The 16,850-nt window shown below is 41.1% G+C and overlaps 1 protein-coding gene across 4 annotated transcripts; it reads right to left on the minus strand.

The window, feature by feature from the left end:
- Window positions 1-8: 8 nt before the first annotated feature.
- golga3 (golgin A3) lies at window positions 9-16,119 on the minus strand. 4 transcript variants are annotated; one of them, XM_084551609.1, is made up of 24 exons: window positions 16,074-16,119; window positions 14,673-14,903; window positions 13,296-13,577; window positions 12,333-12,445; window positions 11,193-11,914; window positions 10,855-10,963; window positions 10,170-10,476; window positions 9,869-10,071; window positions 9,605-9,742; window positions 9,287-9,448; window positions 8,817-9,185; window positions 8,489-8,566; window positions 7,066-7,329; window positions 6,848-6,942; window positions 6,336-6,552; window positions 5,710-5,853; window positions 5,314-5,511; window positions 5,110-5,226; window positions 4,716-4,855; window positions 4,439-4,571; window positions 3,787-3,909; window positions 3,507-3,671; window positions 2,006-2,172; window positions 9-1,869 (listed from the first exon to the last, which is right to left on the minus strand). In XM_084551609.1, the coding sequence occupies exons 2-24, from the start codon at window positions 14,773-14,775 to the stop codon at window positions 1,683-1,685; spliced, it is 4,536 nt and encodes a 1,511-aa protein (XP_084407735.1). In that variant the 5' UTR covers window positions 14,776-14,903; window positions 16,074-16,119; the 3' UTR covers window positions 9-1,682. The 4 variants fall into 4 exon arrangements, with proteins under 4 accessions (XP_084407735.1, XP_084407736.1, XP_084407737.1 ...); XM_084551610.1 differs by having other exon boundaries at window positions 14,673-14,818; window positions 16,074-16,115; XM_084551611.1 differs by having other exon boundaries at window positions 10-1,869; window positions 13,422-13,577.
- Window positions 16,120-16,850: the final 731 nt, after the last annotated feature.

The following is a 16,850-nucleotide window of genomic DNA, read 5'->3' on the forward strand; positions in this document are numbered from 1 at the left end:
AAATTTGACATGATCGAGAAAATATTTATGAAGTATTGTAGTTTTAACAGCATACACTGAATGAGCCAGTTGAATAGTGCAATTTTATGATAAATACAATCACATCTCTCAACACAACCGTTAAATCAGGAATGAATTAATTCCAATCTTTGAAAAAAAAACATCTGGTTTAAAGAAAGAGGATACAGTCAAAAGGATTTTTAAAGAACAGTAAATCAATACATTGGTTACATAACTCAATAAGCATTCTCCTCAAAATATTTATTTTCCCTTTGGAAATTCATGAGCATACATTTTTTTAAAAAAGCTGAAAAGTGAGAATGAGCACAGGCACAGCAGCTGCAGCAAAGTTGCATGCAGAAAGCTACTGTATCACCCAATGACCTTTCCTCACTCAAAGTACAGCCGTAACAGAATTATTATCTGATCTGATTTCTGGTTTTCATTTGATATCATGTATGTCACCTTCTTTACACTATCAAACAATAATGATAAATTTACAATCATACAAAAAGGAAGTGTATGTATATATTAACCTCTGGGAACAGTTAACTTACCCCTTATTTATCCATGAAACAGAGCTCAACAACAACAACATGTGATTCAGGGGTAGTCTTTTTTTCTTAGTAAATACAGTATGTACCAAATGTAACAACTGAAAATAAACATGTCTGACTTCACTCGCTGTTATTAGTTTTCATCTTTCTCCCAAAGTCAGTTCAGTTTTGTTCATTTAGTGTGCAATGTCAGTCAATGCAGTTTACTCATTTTACAATAACAGTCCTTCAGTAAGGATTTCCACAAATATACAATATAACATAACAGATCTTGCACACACCCTCAGCAGAAATACACTCAAGTCAAACCAACTTAGTCCTTAACAGCATATTTAACATTACTTAAGGCCTTTTTTTTTTGCGTACAAATTACTGCAGTCCATGCTAGACAAACATAACTGAGATCAGTCAAGAATCCAAGGTGATACGGTTACAGCAAACATAAGAAACACTGCATTTTAACATGAAGCAATACAAAATAACCGACCACCACTGAGCATGACTGGTAACTTCATGTACAGAGGTGATAATGTTTCATCAAAAGCTGCTTAGAAGCCATTTGGATGTATAACCATGTCAGTTAAATTATAGATGAGTGACTTTACTCGTACACAGGCACAGAAAAAATGGAAGAACATGACATACCATGAGTCTGCCGCCAGACTCGTGGATTGTTGAAACACTTTATAAATTGTCAGCCAACTGTAAGCAGCGCCAAAACCACAGATTTAATATCATGAGGGTGATGATTGACTATTTTGTGAGGAAAACAGATGACTTGACGAGGAAAAACTGGCCCAACAGCTAAGCAGCTAACTCGGGGGTAGGATCATTTTAGAGAGGCTGTCAAATGAAATATTGTAATTCCATAAATCTTAATAAATAAATGCAACTGAAGCATAACACAAATATAAACAACCATCAAATAAAGAGGAAAGAATAAAGCTATGGTACATAAAGTATTACTCTGCGAAAGCACTTTTGTGCTGATGGGAGAAATGCCAAATGTTGGCAGCAATTGTTAAGAAAAGAGAAAGGGAATAAGGAGCTAAAAGGTGCCTTTGTGGATAGAACTCCTCTCTCTGTCTCTCTCTCTCTCTATTGGCCTGAGTAAAGTTATTTTTGTTATGACTGCTGCTGTTCCGCTTCATTGTTATTTTCCATGTTTTTTAGAGCTGTTGGTGATTTGGAGATGTTGTTTTGAAGCCCCAGTTGAGTCAGTCCCTCTTCTGTGTTTGTCCATGAGCTCATTGACTCATGTACTGTTACTGTGTGTTCCTCCATCTGCCTTTGGAGGCTGTCCATCTCCTCCCTGAGAAGGCGAGAACAAAAAAGCATTACATCAATCTTAGCATTTGGTTAGCTGCTCGGCATTACTCAACAAAAAGCTTCAAGTGGGTGCATTCATAACGTTAAAATCCATCACTGAGACAGAACAATAGGCTTACTTGAGCTGCCGCAGACAGTTGTGCAGGTTGTTGAGCGGCTCCTTGTTGACAGAAGTCGACGGTTTCAGCAACTCGTCCAGCAGGGAGGCAGGCACTGGGCAATCTGGAATCTTAACTGGTGTCACTGGGTTTGATGGGTTCCCCTCGCTCTTCAGCTCCATGCGCTGCTGCTCCAACAACAACATCATCATTACAGGGACACACTTAGTCATTTGTCTTCAGCAGGCACTTATTATTTGTCAGTACACTTCCAGCACTGGCCTAGAAATTTCTCTAAAGAGAGGCTGCCAGCTTTGAAAGCATGACTCGCTCTGTAGAAATTAACGGCTACACGCAGCTGGGTTGTAACTGCTAATTGCTGCCTGTGTGGAGTGCCAAAACTTCACACATTATTTTGATTCACTCCAGTTAGGATGTTCGTCAATCATGTCCGATGACAGCTGACAGTATCTAAAAGCCATCATGCTAAGACATTTAAAGAATAACTTTACACTCAATATATTGGCAAGTCACATAAGTAAATACTATTACTAATTATTTTGTGTTTTGACCCACAATTTGCTCCCCTGGCACTAAACAAGTAGCAGCCTACTGCTCTGAATGTACACTGTACTGTTTGAACAGATGGATGGGTGAAATACAGAAAAACAATTTCCCCATGTGGGATCAATACAGTATAAGATATTAGTATCATTATTATTTAATTCTTGCCTAAATCTTAAAGAGGATAAATTATGTTAATTTATATCACTGATAATTACATCACTGCTCAGTGCTAATGCACATCTCTCTGCAATGCTCTGCCCTCTCTCCGAGTGTGTTGGAAATGTCAGAAATTAAAAATGTAACCCAAGTAAAAGGAAAGCTGTACATCTATGTCAGTCATATTTTTTGGGGATGGCTCCAGTCAACATTATGTCAGCAGTCATAATAGAGGAGAACAGCAGTTCAGAGCAAGTAGAAAAACACAGAGGATATTATCAACTTAGCTAGAAGGTTAGTCGTGGCCCAGGGCTGTAACATTACACCACTTAACTAATAAGCTCAATAATGGTTGCTAGCAAGGTAGTTGGGGCCTAGAGCTCAGCACTGTCTATACAGCTTAGCTACAACCAACAACACACCCAGAGAATTCTTCTATATCATAAGTATATTTTAACTACCAAACAGGGTTTGTTAGTATATAAAATATACTTTAGTAGTAGTTTAGAGACTACCTCTTGTTAAGGGACACCTTAAAGAACAGGAAAATCCCTAAAGGCCTCATTCTGTGGCGATACTGTACATTTTGCTCCACCGTGGCTAATTTTAGTGATGTGATGTGCTGCACCTTTAACAACACTTTGTGATATCAGGGGTAGGGCATAGTGAATGCACCAAAAAAATTATTCTATATAATTTCATACAAAACAAACTTTTAAAAAGGTGTTTACTTAGTGACTTTTTAGTCAGTTAGTACAATTGTTTAATGTTAACCCTCATTTCAGAAGGCATCCATTACCTTCCTTAGACGGCTTTGTTTGAGGTCCTGTTTGAGTTGCTGGTTCTGCAGAAGAACCGTCTTCATACTGTTTCTCAGCTCACCCACTTTGGCCTGAAGCATAAACTTGTCTTTCCTGGTGCTGCTCAGTTCCTCCTGAACTGACTCCAGCTCCACTTTGATGTTCTGAAACAGACATTTTTATTTTAGTTATAAATTACTTTGAAGAGGGGAAGTTGGCAGTAATTACACCAAGACTGTTCTGTTTGAGTCCATATTTTACAATCAAGTGAATGCTTGCCTGCAGAGCTGTTTGTAGGTTGTCCAGCTCTCTGTGGTGGCACTGCTCCATCAGCTCCATCTGCTGCTTCTGAGCCTCAATCTCCCTCTGTCTCTGCTCCACCTCCCACTTCAAGTCCTCAACCTGAAACAGCAGTTAGTGTTAGACTGTCAGTCACACTGAGGGGTCTTTCAATAACAAATGATATGTCTAAAAGCTTGATTTATACTCCTCCGTCCAGTCTACACAGAGCCTACGCTATAGGGGGTTATGCTATAGAAAGCATTTATATGTCTGTATTGCCCTGCAATTATACCACTAAAACACTCGGTGTGTATGAGCCTGAACAAAGGAGAACTTTCTGAGTCACATGAACAAGGAAATGTATTTTAGACTGATCACAGATGTTATGGTCGGCGTCACCACGACGCGTAGTTAAAATTCTAGGGAGGTGCGTGTCAGGTTATGGTGTAGGGTCCAGTGCTAAGTGACAATGATCTATAAATTATGCTTACGGCTGAAACAGATTTACAACTAAAACTCTTCATTAAAAAAGTGAAAGACTACATGTTATTTTGTAATAAAACATACATAAGTGTATTTTAACTACCAAACAGGATTTGCTAGTATATAAAATATAACTCAAGTAACATAACCCTGGTTTAGAGACTACCTCTTGGTTAGTGAGAGGCTGCTTGGCCATTTCCTCGTCCAGTTGCTTCTGAAGAATCTGGAGCTGGTAGTGAGCCTCAGCTAGCTCTTCTTGGAACTTGGAAACCTCCTGCGCGTGCTGCTCATCCTGAGCCCTGTAGAGTATGAACCATTCAACAATATATGATACATGACTTGGAAGAAGTACAGTCATTATGGATTGTGCAACTCAGCATAAGATCAATCATTAATCATTTTCCAAAAGTCACTGTATTCTTTAATCAATCAAATGCACGTACTGAAGTTTGTGGGCTTCACTCTGCAGAGCTTTGACCAAGTCTTCTTTGGACTGCAAGTCCTTCTTGATCTCTGACAGCTCCAGCATGGCTGCCCTGTAGTGCCGTCTATTGTGGGCTGCTTCAGCCTTTGCTGCTGCCACCTAAAGGATGCGTCACATAATTACAAACTTAGAAATCCGAAGAGCACACTGCTCCAGGTCTAAGATTGGTGAGAAAAAGTTAAAAGCTACTGGTCATAATTCCTCTGTCCAATTCCTATTTTTGTCAAGAAGGTTCTTATTGTGCATAGTGCAAATTTGAATTTGAAGGCAAAGTGAATATATGTGAAGTAGCATTTGAGCTTAATGAGAAGGAGCTAATACTTCAGCATGATATATGGTGCAGAGCTCCTTACCTGTTCTTTCAGGTCCTTAACTTTAGTTTTCTCTTTTTCCAGAGCAAGTTGGAGACTTTGTACTACTTGCTTCATCTGGTGGTCCTCCTCTTCTTTACGTTTCAGAACAGCTTGAACCTGAAACCACATTTTTCTATATTGGTCTACAAGTAATATGACACTGAATAAAACCAGTGTGATCAAAAACTATGACATATTTTTCACCTGTGAGTTGAGCTGGACAAGATCTGCCTCCCTCTTTGCTAAAGCAGACTCCAAAATGTTGGCATGCTCTCGCAATGCATTGTGGGACTGCGCTAATCCAGCCAGTTTCCCTTTTTCATGTTCCAGTTCAAGTGCTAACTTCTTGTTGGCATCTTCTAACTTTCTGATCCGCCTCTTGAAGCAGCGAGATTCTTGAAGCTGTGAAATCAATTAATGTTATTAATGAAAAAATAAAACATACAATGGAGCGGAACGGATCGATTAGAGAAGTGTATCCTGCACATGCATGGTTATATCGCATATATGTATACATACAGGAAACAAGTGTTTACTAAGTTCTGTGTTAAAATACAAAACTAACAGATTACAAACTGACACAAAATGTTCATAGTTCACCTCATCCTCAAGCTCCATGACTTTCTCCTGGTACTCCTCTAGCTCTGTGGAGGTGAGTGTGATCACTTCCTGCAGCTCCTTCTCTAGCATTGTCTTGCTGTTGGTCACAGCCTGCAGCTCAGCCTGCAAAGTCTCAATCTTCTCCTATAGGACAAATAAAATATGATGAAATATGATTTTTGCTGCTATGTATCTTTATGACAGAAGAAGTGAGTGGAAGACAAAGATATGGGAATAAAATTCTTCTTTTGCGTCTGTGATGACGGACATTTGGTTGTATGCCTTTAAAACCATAATAGCATTCCCTATTACGATCACAGGGATATATTCATTCATTCATCTTCTGTAACCGCTTGTTCCTGTGAAGGGTCACGGGGAGAACATGCAAACTCCACAGGGATATAGTGAGAGCTAAATTTTGCTTGGTAGTGTCAAGACTTGCATCATCCAGGGAGGTAGTTACACATGTACTACAACGTGCCCTAGTTTCAACCTGTGCATTGTGTAACGCCCTGCTGACACTTTTGACAATAATGCTTTTCCTCATGATTGAGTGTCAAACTATACTGGGCAGCTGGGACATTTTTTTCAGAGAACTGTAAAGGTCTGGCAGCTTCATAGATTACCTGTAAGGCCTGGCTGTTTCCCCCATCTGATATCTGGGCCTTGAGTTTGACCAGCTCTGCCTCTGTTGTTTCCTTCTCGGTCAGAGCCTCTTGAAGTCTTCTGCTCAGGATGCCCACAGCATTCTCATAGGCCTTGTGTTTGGCCTTCATGTCTTTCTGTGCACTGCTCAAATCTGTTCCCAACCTCTTCATGCGTACCTTCTGCTCTGAGATGGCCCTGTTTTGATGCACAAATTATGTTAAACAAAGCCTATTGAGTAAGCTGTTCTAACAGCAGAACATACACAGGAACACAAGATGTACGCGTTCAGACAATTAATCTGAATCTTGTGTTACAGGTAACGCTGCACATGTACTGACTCACATCTCTAGGTGGAGATCAGGTGTTGTATAAATATTTCCATATTTGCATTTATAAATACCACTGGATAAAAGAGATATTCATCATGACCATAGTCATTACAGTGGGAATCATTCAATGTCCTGGAATCTCAAAGCAGCACATGACTCACTTTTTGGCTTCAGCCTCCATTTGCTCCACCTGCTTCCTTAGGCTTTCATTTTCTTGAGTAGCTGCTGCGAGCTGGCCCTGATCGAACTGTAGAGACTAAGTTTGGAGGGAAACCAAACCCATTAAAGAATGGCAGATAAACTACCTTTTTCTTTACCTTTGTTACTAAAATACATTACTAAATAACTTCAACAGCAGATATCGGACAACGCACAATACCTGAATCTGGGTTTCTAGTTGGTCCCTTTCTTTCTGAATAGCTTGCAGATGAGCTTCCATGTTATTCATCTGCTCCTGGACTCTCACCACCTCCTTCTGCAGACGGGCTTGCTCCAGCTCTGCCTGCTGTTTCTCCCCCTGAGCGCCCAACAACTCCTGCTTCAGGTCCTTCACTTCCCCCAATAGACGCGTTTTGGTGGACTTTAGCTCACTGATCAACTGGTCTTTGGAGCTGGCATCTCGACGGTATGCTTCCACCATCACCTGCATAGTCAAATGACATTGTGTGTCTGACGAAAGGTTTGCGTAGAATAAAACATTTAAGAAGCATGTTCTCCTTTGCAGGAGTGAGAGTAGTCTCCCTCATATTTGGCTTGACTGAAACAGTAAACAATATTGGAGAAACACTGCAGGAGAGAGGGCTGTAACAAGATTTCAATCCCACACTGCATCAAATCCAAGCTTGTCAGATATTTCACAGAATAAAAAATATCTATACTTAGAGCATTTTATAGGCTTCATTTTCTCAGTCCAAATAGTCTTGTTCCAGGGACACATCACACATAAAACTCAAAGCATTAGTGTAAACCACCAAAGGAAAGCTGTGGTGCATGCTTTTTTTATCTTCACGAGGCGCCTTTAAAATTTTCAATGCATTCTAATTGCCTTATGAATGTTCAGTACATCATGTATGATGCAAAAGATTAAAAAAAGAATAAAAAAAGAATAAAAATGGTGAAGAGAAAAGAGGAGGGAGCATGTTGCAGAGAAGTAATAAAAGTAATGAGGGCACAATGTTAAGAGTAGGGGCTGCTCACTTTTCTTTCAAAGAGACAGTAAGTATCTCATCTTGCTTGTTTCCCAGCTGCATGTACATATTTAATAAGTCATTTATCAATCATGCTAGAGTACACGACTCCACACTGGGTTCCTATTCTGCCGTTTCTTTAGAAGAAACATGGAGACAGACTAATTTATAGATAGCAGGTGATATTTTCACCAATACTTCATCTGCAGAGGTACACTAGTTTGCAATTCATGGTTTGCTGAAGGCAAATCAAATACAATTCAGTGGCTTATGATTAATGTTAATGCATGAGTATGAAGAGTCTATAAAAGTTTCAGCATGAAAGAAATACAATACCATGCACATTTCTGTCATTTTGCCCATCCACCCGCTTTATGACAGCCTGTCAATGCAAAATAAAGCTCAATCCACTGAGGCGTGTCAACCAGCACTGGGCATTCTTCAGAGTCTGACAGCCATCTGCCTCTACAATACATCCTCCCACGACAACATCAGCCTCAGGCAGCAGGGAGATTTTTGAATAAATGTACTTAAAGTGGTTACAGGCTTCTACTAAGTTTACCCTGCAAGAGAGAGTTGTATGTGGTATCATGTAAAAACAAAGGGATGTCTTACCTTCTGTTGCTGGAACTGCTCCTTTAGTTTCTTAGCTTGTTTCTTCAGGGCATTATTTTCTTGTTGTAGAGTTTCAATCTGTGACGTAACAAAATGCCCTCATTATTCACTACACAATCGAAAAGATTAGATACAACATGCATGGACGGCTGCTTTTGATGCAGTAAAAACAAATCTTCATCCCTCAAGTACAAAAGCATGGCTTGTCTTGATCCATCACAAGCAGCTAACCATTTAATACGACTCTTTAGAACTAAAACGTTACATAACTGATTTTACTAAGCCATCTCTAATTCTATATATTATTGTCTTGTTTCCTGTTTCATACCTGGTTGGCTTTGACTTGTACTTCCTGTCTAAGCTGATCCAAGACATCTGAGGCCACCAGAACATCCTCTCCGAGCTTCTCAGCGCCCTCATCAAGTTGGCTTTTGTCAGCCCGGGCTGCCTGCAGCGCTACTTCCAGAACAATTTTCTCATTCTGGAGGAACTGAATGTTGTCATCCTTGGCACTGCTTTCTGTCTGCAGCTCGGACAGTTGAGCTTCCAGCTCCTGGTATCGTGCCTCAAGCTGGTTGATGGACTGCTCTTTGGTGTGTAGGTTCTCCTGAGTGGTTGTCAGCTGCCGCATCAGCTCCAGATGCTCTTTCTGAAGTGACTGCAGCTGCATGTCCTTCTGGGAAAGGGCCAGCTTTACCTGAGAGATACAAGGTGTTACAGTTTAGAGTGGAATAGGGTGACAATTTTACTGCCCATACAAGTTGGAAGACAAGTTATTGTTATATATGGTATAACTACCTGCTCTAGTTCTCGTTCCAAGGAGCTGGCTGTATTGGCCAGTTTTATTAAGCGCTCTCGCTCTTCCTCAAACTCATCCAGTTTGTGCTGCAGGTCGTCTTCCACCATGGTCTTTGCATCCTGGATGTGCTTGTAAGCTGCTTCTTGGGTCAGCATGTCAGTCTGCATCACAGACAATGAAAAGGTGATAAACAATAAGTTACGTCGTTATGTTTTAATTAGTTTTATTCAAAGCAAACTGTATACTTCATGTACAGTTTGTGTTCAGTTTTATATCCACATCTGATGATGGCATATTCAGAAAGGGATGTTATATACCTCGATACTCTGCAATTGAACAGCAATACGCTCTTTTTCTTTGATGGAGCGATGCTGGGTCTCTGTGAGTTGATGAGACAGTGTCACATTTTCCAACTTCAAATGTTCCATAACGCCAATCTGAGTCATCTGTCCAGCCTGGGAAAGACAAAAAAACAGCAGAAGATGGAACATATCACTTGTGATATCTTGTCTTTTGAATGGTAGCTCTTATCTAAAGTAATCCCATGACGTCAAAACCATCTGCATTAGCATGAGCCTTACCTGCATGTTGGCCATCTCGCTTTGCAGCCTTACTCTTGCCTCCTGGGCGATTGCTAGCTGCTGCTGGTACCACTGTCTGACCTGCTGGAGTGAGTCAATCTCAGCCTGGGAGGTCTTTAGTCGGCTCTGCAGGGTGCTGCGCTCCAGCTGCACCTGTTGGAGCTGACTCTGAAGTCCACCCATCTGCTGACGCAACTCCTGAACTGCAAAAGTGTAGGATCAAAAAAAATCCAATTTAAAAACAGAGGCAGGGGGTGCCTGCATCTTGTTACCCTCAGCTCTCTGGGTCTCCACCACTCACCTATACTGTCCCTGGAGGTTACAGTGTTTTGCATCTCCTCCACCTTTCCCATCAGCCTGTTGTATTGTTCTTCAGCAACTTTTAGGTCGTTGCTTAGAGAAGCCAGGCTGGCATTCTTACTCTCCAGACTGCCCTGGAGATCCACCATGGCCTTCTCTAGCTCGCCGCAGTTCTGCCGCAGTGTGCCAACCTCCGCAGTGAGGGCGCTCTGCTTCTCCTGGCTGACTTGAGCCTCCTCCCTTTTAGCCTGCAGGTGAGCATTCACTGTAGCAAGCTGGGCCTGAAGCTCTGTCTTCTCCTTAAGAGCCTAGTGGACAGGGCACAAGGTCACAGCATTTACCCCAAGTATTCTTTGTGTTTCTGATACTGTGGCATTATATGGGTGGCCAGCACGTGCTATGGCTCGTAACAGCGATTAAGCTCAATTTACAAATAAGACTTTAAACGTCAGACCAGGAGTTCATTAGCAGTAACTCTACTGATATTCACAGGCAAATATGCCCCTAAAGCAGATTATATACTTGTGTGGCATTTGTAACCTCTCTCTGTATAATTCACCTTGTGCCGTCATAGGAAAGTCTTACCATTTATTCAATTTTCAACATTATTTTGGCAGCACCTGTAGATGTAATTTGTACGGAACAAAAATATGATAATTTAATTAAAAATTAGTATAGTGGCTTACCTGACCGGCCTCGGATGACAAGGATTCCAACTGGCCCTCAAGTCTCATTTTCTCTTTCATGACTTGGAGCATTTCATCGTGCCCCATGACAGAACTCTCCAAAGAAACACTGAAATACATATATTAACAATATGAATGCAAAATGAAGTCAATAAGTTAAGCAGTTTGACAGACAATTAGATAAGTTACACCATGATCATTAAATTTAGGATTTAAAAACAAAACAAATATTCCAACTTCAAAGTCATACTGATTGAAATTAAGCAGAAACCACAAAGAACAACCTGAAAGTTATTGTACAAATCATGTATTCAGTCCCTTTTCTGAAACTAACATACCTGCTGGAGAAACTGTCCCTGCGGCTGCGAGGCTCCCCCATCCCTTCTCTCTCCTGCTCCAGCTCCAGCAGGTGCTGCTCGTCAGTGGCTGCCTGCAGCACCTCCTGCAGGGAGGGGAACTGACCCATGGCTTCAGGGGCAATCTCCCTCCCTTCCACAGTATATGGCCCACGCTGCCTTTCCACTGCTGCAGAAAGCATGCCATAGGTCCCCCTGGCAGACACACTGCTATAAGAAGAGCTGTCACTGTCATTGCCATCGTTCCCTGGCCTTGCTCCTGATTCACTGCCATCGATTTCTGACACATTGTCCCCAACTTGAAGCGAAGAACTGGCCTGTGACTCCGTATCACAGGCGCTGACCTCAGACAGCGTGGACACAGAACTAATTGTGGACTGGAGAGACCCCCTGGTGTTATCTGATGTCGTTACACCACCTCCTCCTCCTCCTCCACCTCCACCTCCACCTCCACCATCATTCTCAGGAGACTTGTAGTCAGCTAAGGAGTGGATCTTACTGGGTCGAGGGGATCTTGACTTTCTCTCCTTTGAAGGGGGAATTCCCAAGCTACCCAACTTAGGACCGCGAGGGACACTGGTCCTCAGGAATGAATACTCCTTGGTCATGGAAACAGTACTGGCCCGGGGTAGTGCCTCAGGATGTAGCATCAGTTCTGGATCCAGGGTACTGAATGGTCTGTTCTTGGTGGTGGTGCGATGAGACTAGATAACATGATCAAAGGTACTGTCACATGACAAAATCTGAATCCAGGTTGCTCAGCTTAATGTTTGAAAATTTATACATCCGTTAAATATTTACTCATTGTAGGTAAAAGTTATAAAATAAACCTCGTGCTCTGCAGATTATCAGTTTAAATCTCCACACTGAACTGTTGTGGAATCAATAACTGTCATTTTTCAAGAAAATATCCTTAGCAGAAGACTTCACCAAATGACAACAAACACAAAAATTGTATGAAATAAATGTCTGTCTAATAACAGAAGCACTGAGTTCAAATATCCTGCAAAACTAACAAGCTTTGGAATGATAACTCCTAAACATAGTGAAGAATGAGGAGGCAACTGCAGCTGAGGAAAAATTGGGGTTTTAACTAACTTGACAGCAACTGCGTTCACTCACCCTCTCCTTATGTCTCTGCACTCTGTACTGTTTGAGCTGCTCCTCCAGACGCCGGCGAGCCTCCAGGCGAATCTTCTCCTCATTTTCCATCTCCAGTGATGGTTTCTGGTTGGCTGAAGTAAAATAATGTTAGTACAAATAATGCTCTGCGCCAACACATACTACCCATCGCAGCACTTGAGATTTTGTTTAATGGCTGGAATAAAATGGACCCTGGCACTCAGCCTAACTTCGCTGTATATGGTGCTGCGCGATGTTGCTTGAACTCTGTTCTCATACAGCAACAGTAAACAAATTATTCAAAGAGAAGTTGAGTTAAGCCCTGGGCAGGAAGCATGCCTTGGTACAAACCACAGTGGCTATCACAAAGCACAACATTCACCATTTTACTTCACAGCTAATGCTGATTTATAGAGCATGGTAGAACAGGTGTTTTCGTATGTGTTACAACCATAAATTTAAAAGCCACTGCCACTGTCTGTTAGTTTCTTCTATAAACACATGCAAAAAAAATAAAAAATCAGTTATGTTTACAAGCAATCAAAAGGATTTCTAATGTGGTGATACATTTATATTCTGTGTAGGAGTTACAATGCAAAGGCAAACTAAAATTCTTACAAAACATGACATTTTATAACTGCAAGCAAGATAACGGTTCCTGGCTGAAATACCACCAAAAGGAAAAACTGAGGAATTAGTATCAAAACACAGTTATAAGCCCAAACAGTCTTCCAAATGAGGCACCCACACCAAATTCTGAAAGATTCTATTGGAGTTGTAGGCAGGAGTTAGGCTCGAAGAGCTAGAGGAAATTACCTCTGCATCTTTCTGTTCAGATAATACACAGAAAAGGGAATTAAAAAGGACGTGTACATGAGCCAAAAATGAAAACAACCCACAGCCAAATGAGGTTAAAATAAAGGGTTATAGAGGGGGCATTCACTCCACATAAGTTTTGCTTACACAGTTCAGTCTCCTGCATAGGCATACTGAGTCTGAGCGACTGCAATGCATCACCCTTGTGAACCGTGACCTCAGCACTATCCCCCTCAGACTTCTCTAGCATCATGGGTTGATAAGCGGCCACACCTGGGGAGGGCTCTTGGGTCTGTGAGTTGACAGGGGAGCTGGTGCTCTGGGGAGGAGCTGTCGCAGGCAGGGACCCGTTTATAAGGGTGTCCCCTGCAACACCAAAGCCCTGTACAAGCCCGTTTCCATTTGGCATCACATCTGAACTGACAGGACCTGAAAGAGAAAGGGACAGACAAGCCCCGCAGGAATGTGACAATCACCACGATAAGTGGATGTAGTTCTCTTAGCAAACTGGATTGGCAACTTTGTCAAGCAACAGCAGCTTGAGGGGAAAAAGGTAACTGGAAACATTCATGTAACACTGAACACTGAAACATCCCTTCAGTTGCGTCTACTCTTTAACAAGCAGCACAATTATTTATTTTATTTATTTATTTGTTTATTTATTTGATAGGGACAATGCTCATTAATCAACAGACAAGTTACTTGCTGTAAACAAGCCAGAGTTAGCTACAAGTGCTAGTTTCCATCTGTTGTCCCTAGCCAGATCTTAACAGGCACCCTAAAATGCAAAAGTCGATAAGTAAGAATACAGTATAAATACAAAAAGAAAAAAGAAAAGAAAAAGGCAATAAAAGAAAAGTATGTTCATGGACTCAAGTATTTGGAGTATGGTTACACTTGTAATTGTCCCTGATCAAGGTTTTAAGGCTCATCTTGCAAGGCAAACAACTTTAAAGAGACGTTTTGCAACAGCCCTTGTTAAAGACTAAAGCAGTCAGGTTAATGATTTACCATATCAAAATCTGTGTGGCTCTGGATTGAGCTTTGTCAAGTTTGAGGAAATTACTCTTGTAACACCTCCTGTCAGGATATCTGTTGCTTTGACTCCTGCCTAAGGATTGTTGCCCCCGATGCCTACACATTAGTTGAGCTATTTAGCACATTAGTTCAAAGAACTGCATAACATGGAGACGAAGAAGGCCACAGACTTTGCAGTAGACACTATAACAGATCATGAATGGCAGGATACAAGCGTTAAATAAAAGAGATCCCAATTATGTGCATTAAGGGGAACCAACTTTGCAAATTACAGAGTAGATTTGAAATTAAGAATAGCACATTATAGGGCTGTGCAGTATGTAAGATATGCAACTGATGCCTCTTTATGTGAAGGTCACATACATATATGTTTTTCTCAATGTATCAGCCGACACTTGTTTGCCACTTAGTGGATAGAGTCACACTTATGCATAATATCAGAACATAGCTTAAATCTTATCCTATCAAAACACCACCGATACTCACCATTGTGAATATCCCCTTTTGTGTTTTGTGTGTTCTCCACAACATGGGCTGGAGCCTCTTTGGATGTTTTAACATGGTCTTCTTGATAAGCATTGGCCTCCATCTGAGCTGCCTCTGAATGGTTAGTATCCTCTTCCACTGAGAAACTAACAGTCACAAAACCATCTTCTTAGAAGGCAGGCAAGCTGGGAGCATATCAGTGTCCAGGAGCTCTTCTGAACACAGACGACACTGAAGAGAGACACCATTAAGTTTAACATCTGGCTTATAATTTGCAACTCTAGCTTGGAGAATATGAGACATCATCAAGAACAATATGCATCACAGAAGAAGCTGTAGCTCCTCTCCTGTGACCTGTTTAGACACTAATTATGTTATGCAACAACCCAGCCTGCTTTAACTTAAGAATAAGCTTGAGCCGAGGGGTAACTAGCTTGCATGGTAGTTAAGTGGATTGTGTTGCGTTAAATATAGACAACGTTACAATAACACCGAGTCAGTTTATGTTTACAAAAGAAGGCAGATTAGACCATCTCGATTTCAATTTTATCTGATTAGGTTCAGTTACAAATGATTGAATTAAATCTTTGAAAGAATGTGTGTAATTTTCTCTTAAGCCAGATACGCCTCATCGACCAGCCTGCCGGTATTTACATCCAAAGCTTTCCGAAGAATGTGGAGACTACGCGCTTTATCGTGAGGGAAGCAGCTGCTGTTTGACACCTGTTTCACCAAATTTTCCGTAGATTATCTCATGCAAATACAGTATACTTGTAAGCATAGTGTCCATGTGTACACAGGAGATGCTTGATTTGCATTTGACGATTCTTTCATCGAGACGGTCGGCTGTCGACGGCTTAAATGGCGGTGACAGCGGTACTATTCATTCATGGATCATGTGCATTACAATCGCATGCTAACTGTCACTTTCGTTATCAGCGATGACCCTTGACTCGTACGCTCTGTTGCTAAGTTAGCTATCTGACAGTAGCTCGGTTACTTTGCCTGTCCTCAGTTCGGGTCCCGTTTGAGTTAGCAGTTCAAAACAAAACAGTCATTGATAAACGTGAATGTAAAGTCTGTACATCGCCCTTGGTTGCGGTTTAGTTTTATATTTATTTATATATGCCATCCAGTGACAAGGACGATAGATTTAAGTGCAGGTGGATAACACTAGCTAACGACGCTAATGAGAGAGCTGGCTAGCTAGAATGTGTATACGAAGGGAGCTGTCAAGCTAAATTTGCTAAGTCGCTAGCTTGAATCGCCACCGCCTTATTCCTGAAATATTTCAAATTATTAAACGAATAGCTTAATGACCCATTTGCCTATTGGAAGCCCCGTGAGAAAATTATAAATTGACAATTTCGGTAGATGTCACAAAGGACAATAAATGCTCACCTTTTTGCGAGCTTCGCCTTTTACTACGTGGCTGTTTAGTTTCCGTCCCTCATCTGTCCGACTAGAAACAGAGGGCGTAAACAATATTGAGTCTAAAATTAAAAATTAAACTTTTACGGCCACCGAGAACCCGTTGTCTATGCTCAAAAGGTCAGTTTTAAATATAATTACAAACCCATATACCATGGAACAATGGAGTTGTTAATAATCACACTTATATAAATGATACATTTACAACACGAGCCATAATATGGGACGGACAATACTTCTTGGGGACTTGTCGGCTGTTGTACGATGCTTCACTCTTGTGGTCAAAGAGCTGCACCCTTCTTCACAACTGTACAGCTGCCGATGCCACTGGGAGTGTCATTATAAGATGATGGTGCCAGTTTATGACTCTTTTGCTAAACAGTTCACACACTGCATGATGCACAGCATTAAATCAAATCGTCCTACTTACTTAATTTAATGAGATTAAAATGTATTTCACATAGGGGATTTGACTTAAGCATATTTAAACAGGCCTTTTATTTAAAAAAATAAAAAAACACATACGCAGTTATGTATTGTCAGGGTTGCCATGATTCCTGAACGTATTATTTCTTTATCATTTCATCCTCTGTAGTAATTATTTGCCTCAAAGAGCAATATTGAAGCTGTCAGTATTCATTATATTCAATATTTCAAACATTCAGTTTGACTTTTATGCACTGTATTGGCCTGCTGCTCTTATCTTACCATCACATTCAACTAGCTGAATTGTGCGCCCATACATTG

This window comes from Chelon labrosus, assembly GCF_963514085.1.
Source record: "Chelon labrosus genome assembly, chromosome: 9".
Classification (NCBI taxonomy): Eukaryota; Metazoa; Chordata; class Actinopteri; order Mugiliformes; family Mugilidae; genus Chelon; species Chelon labrosus.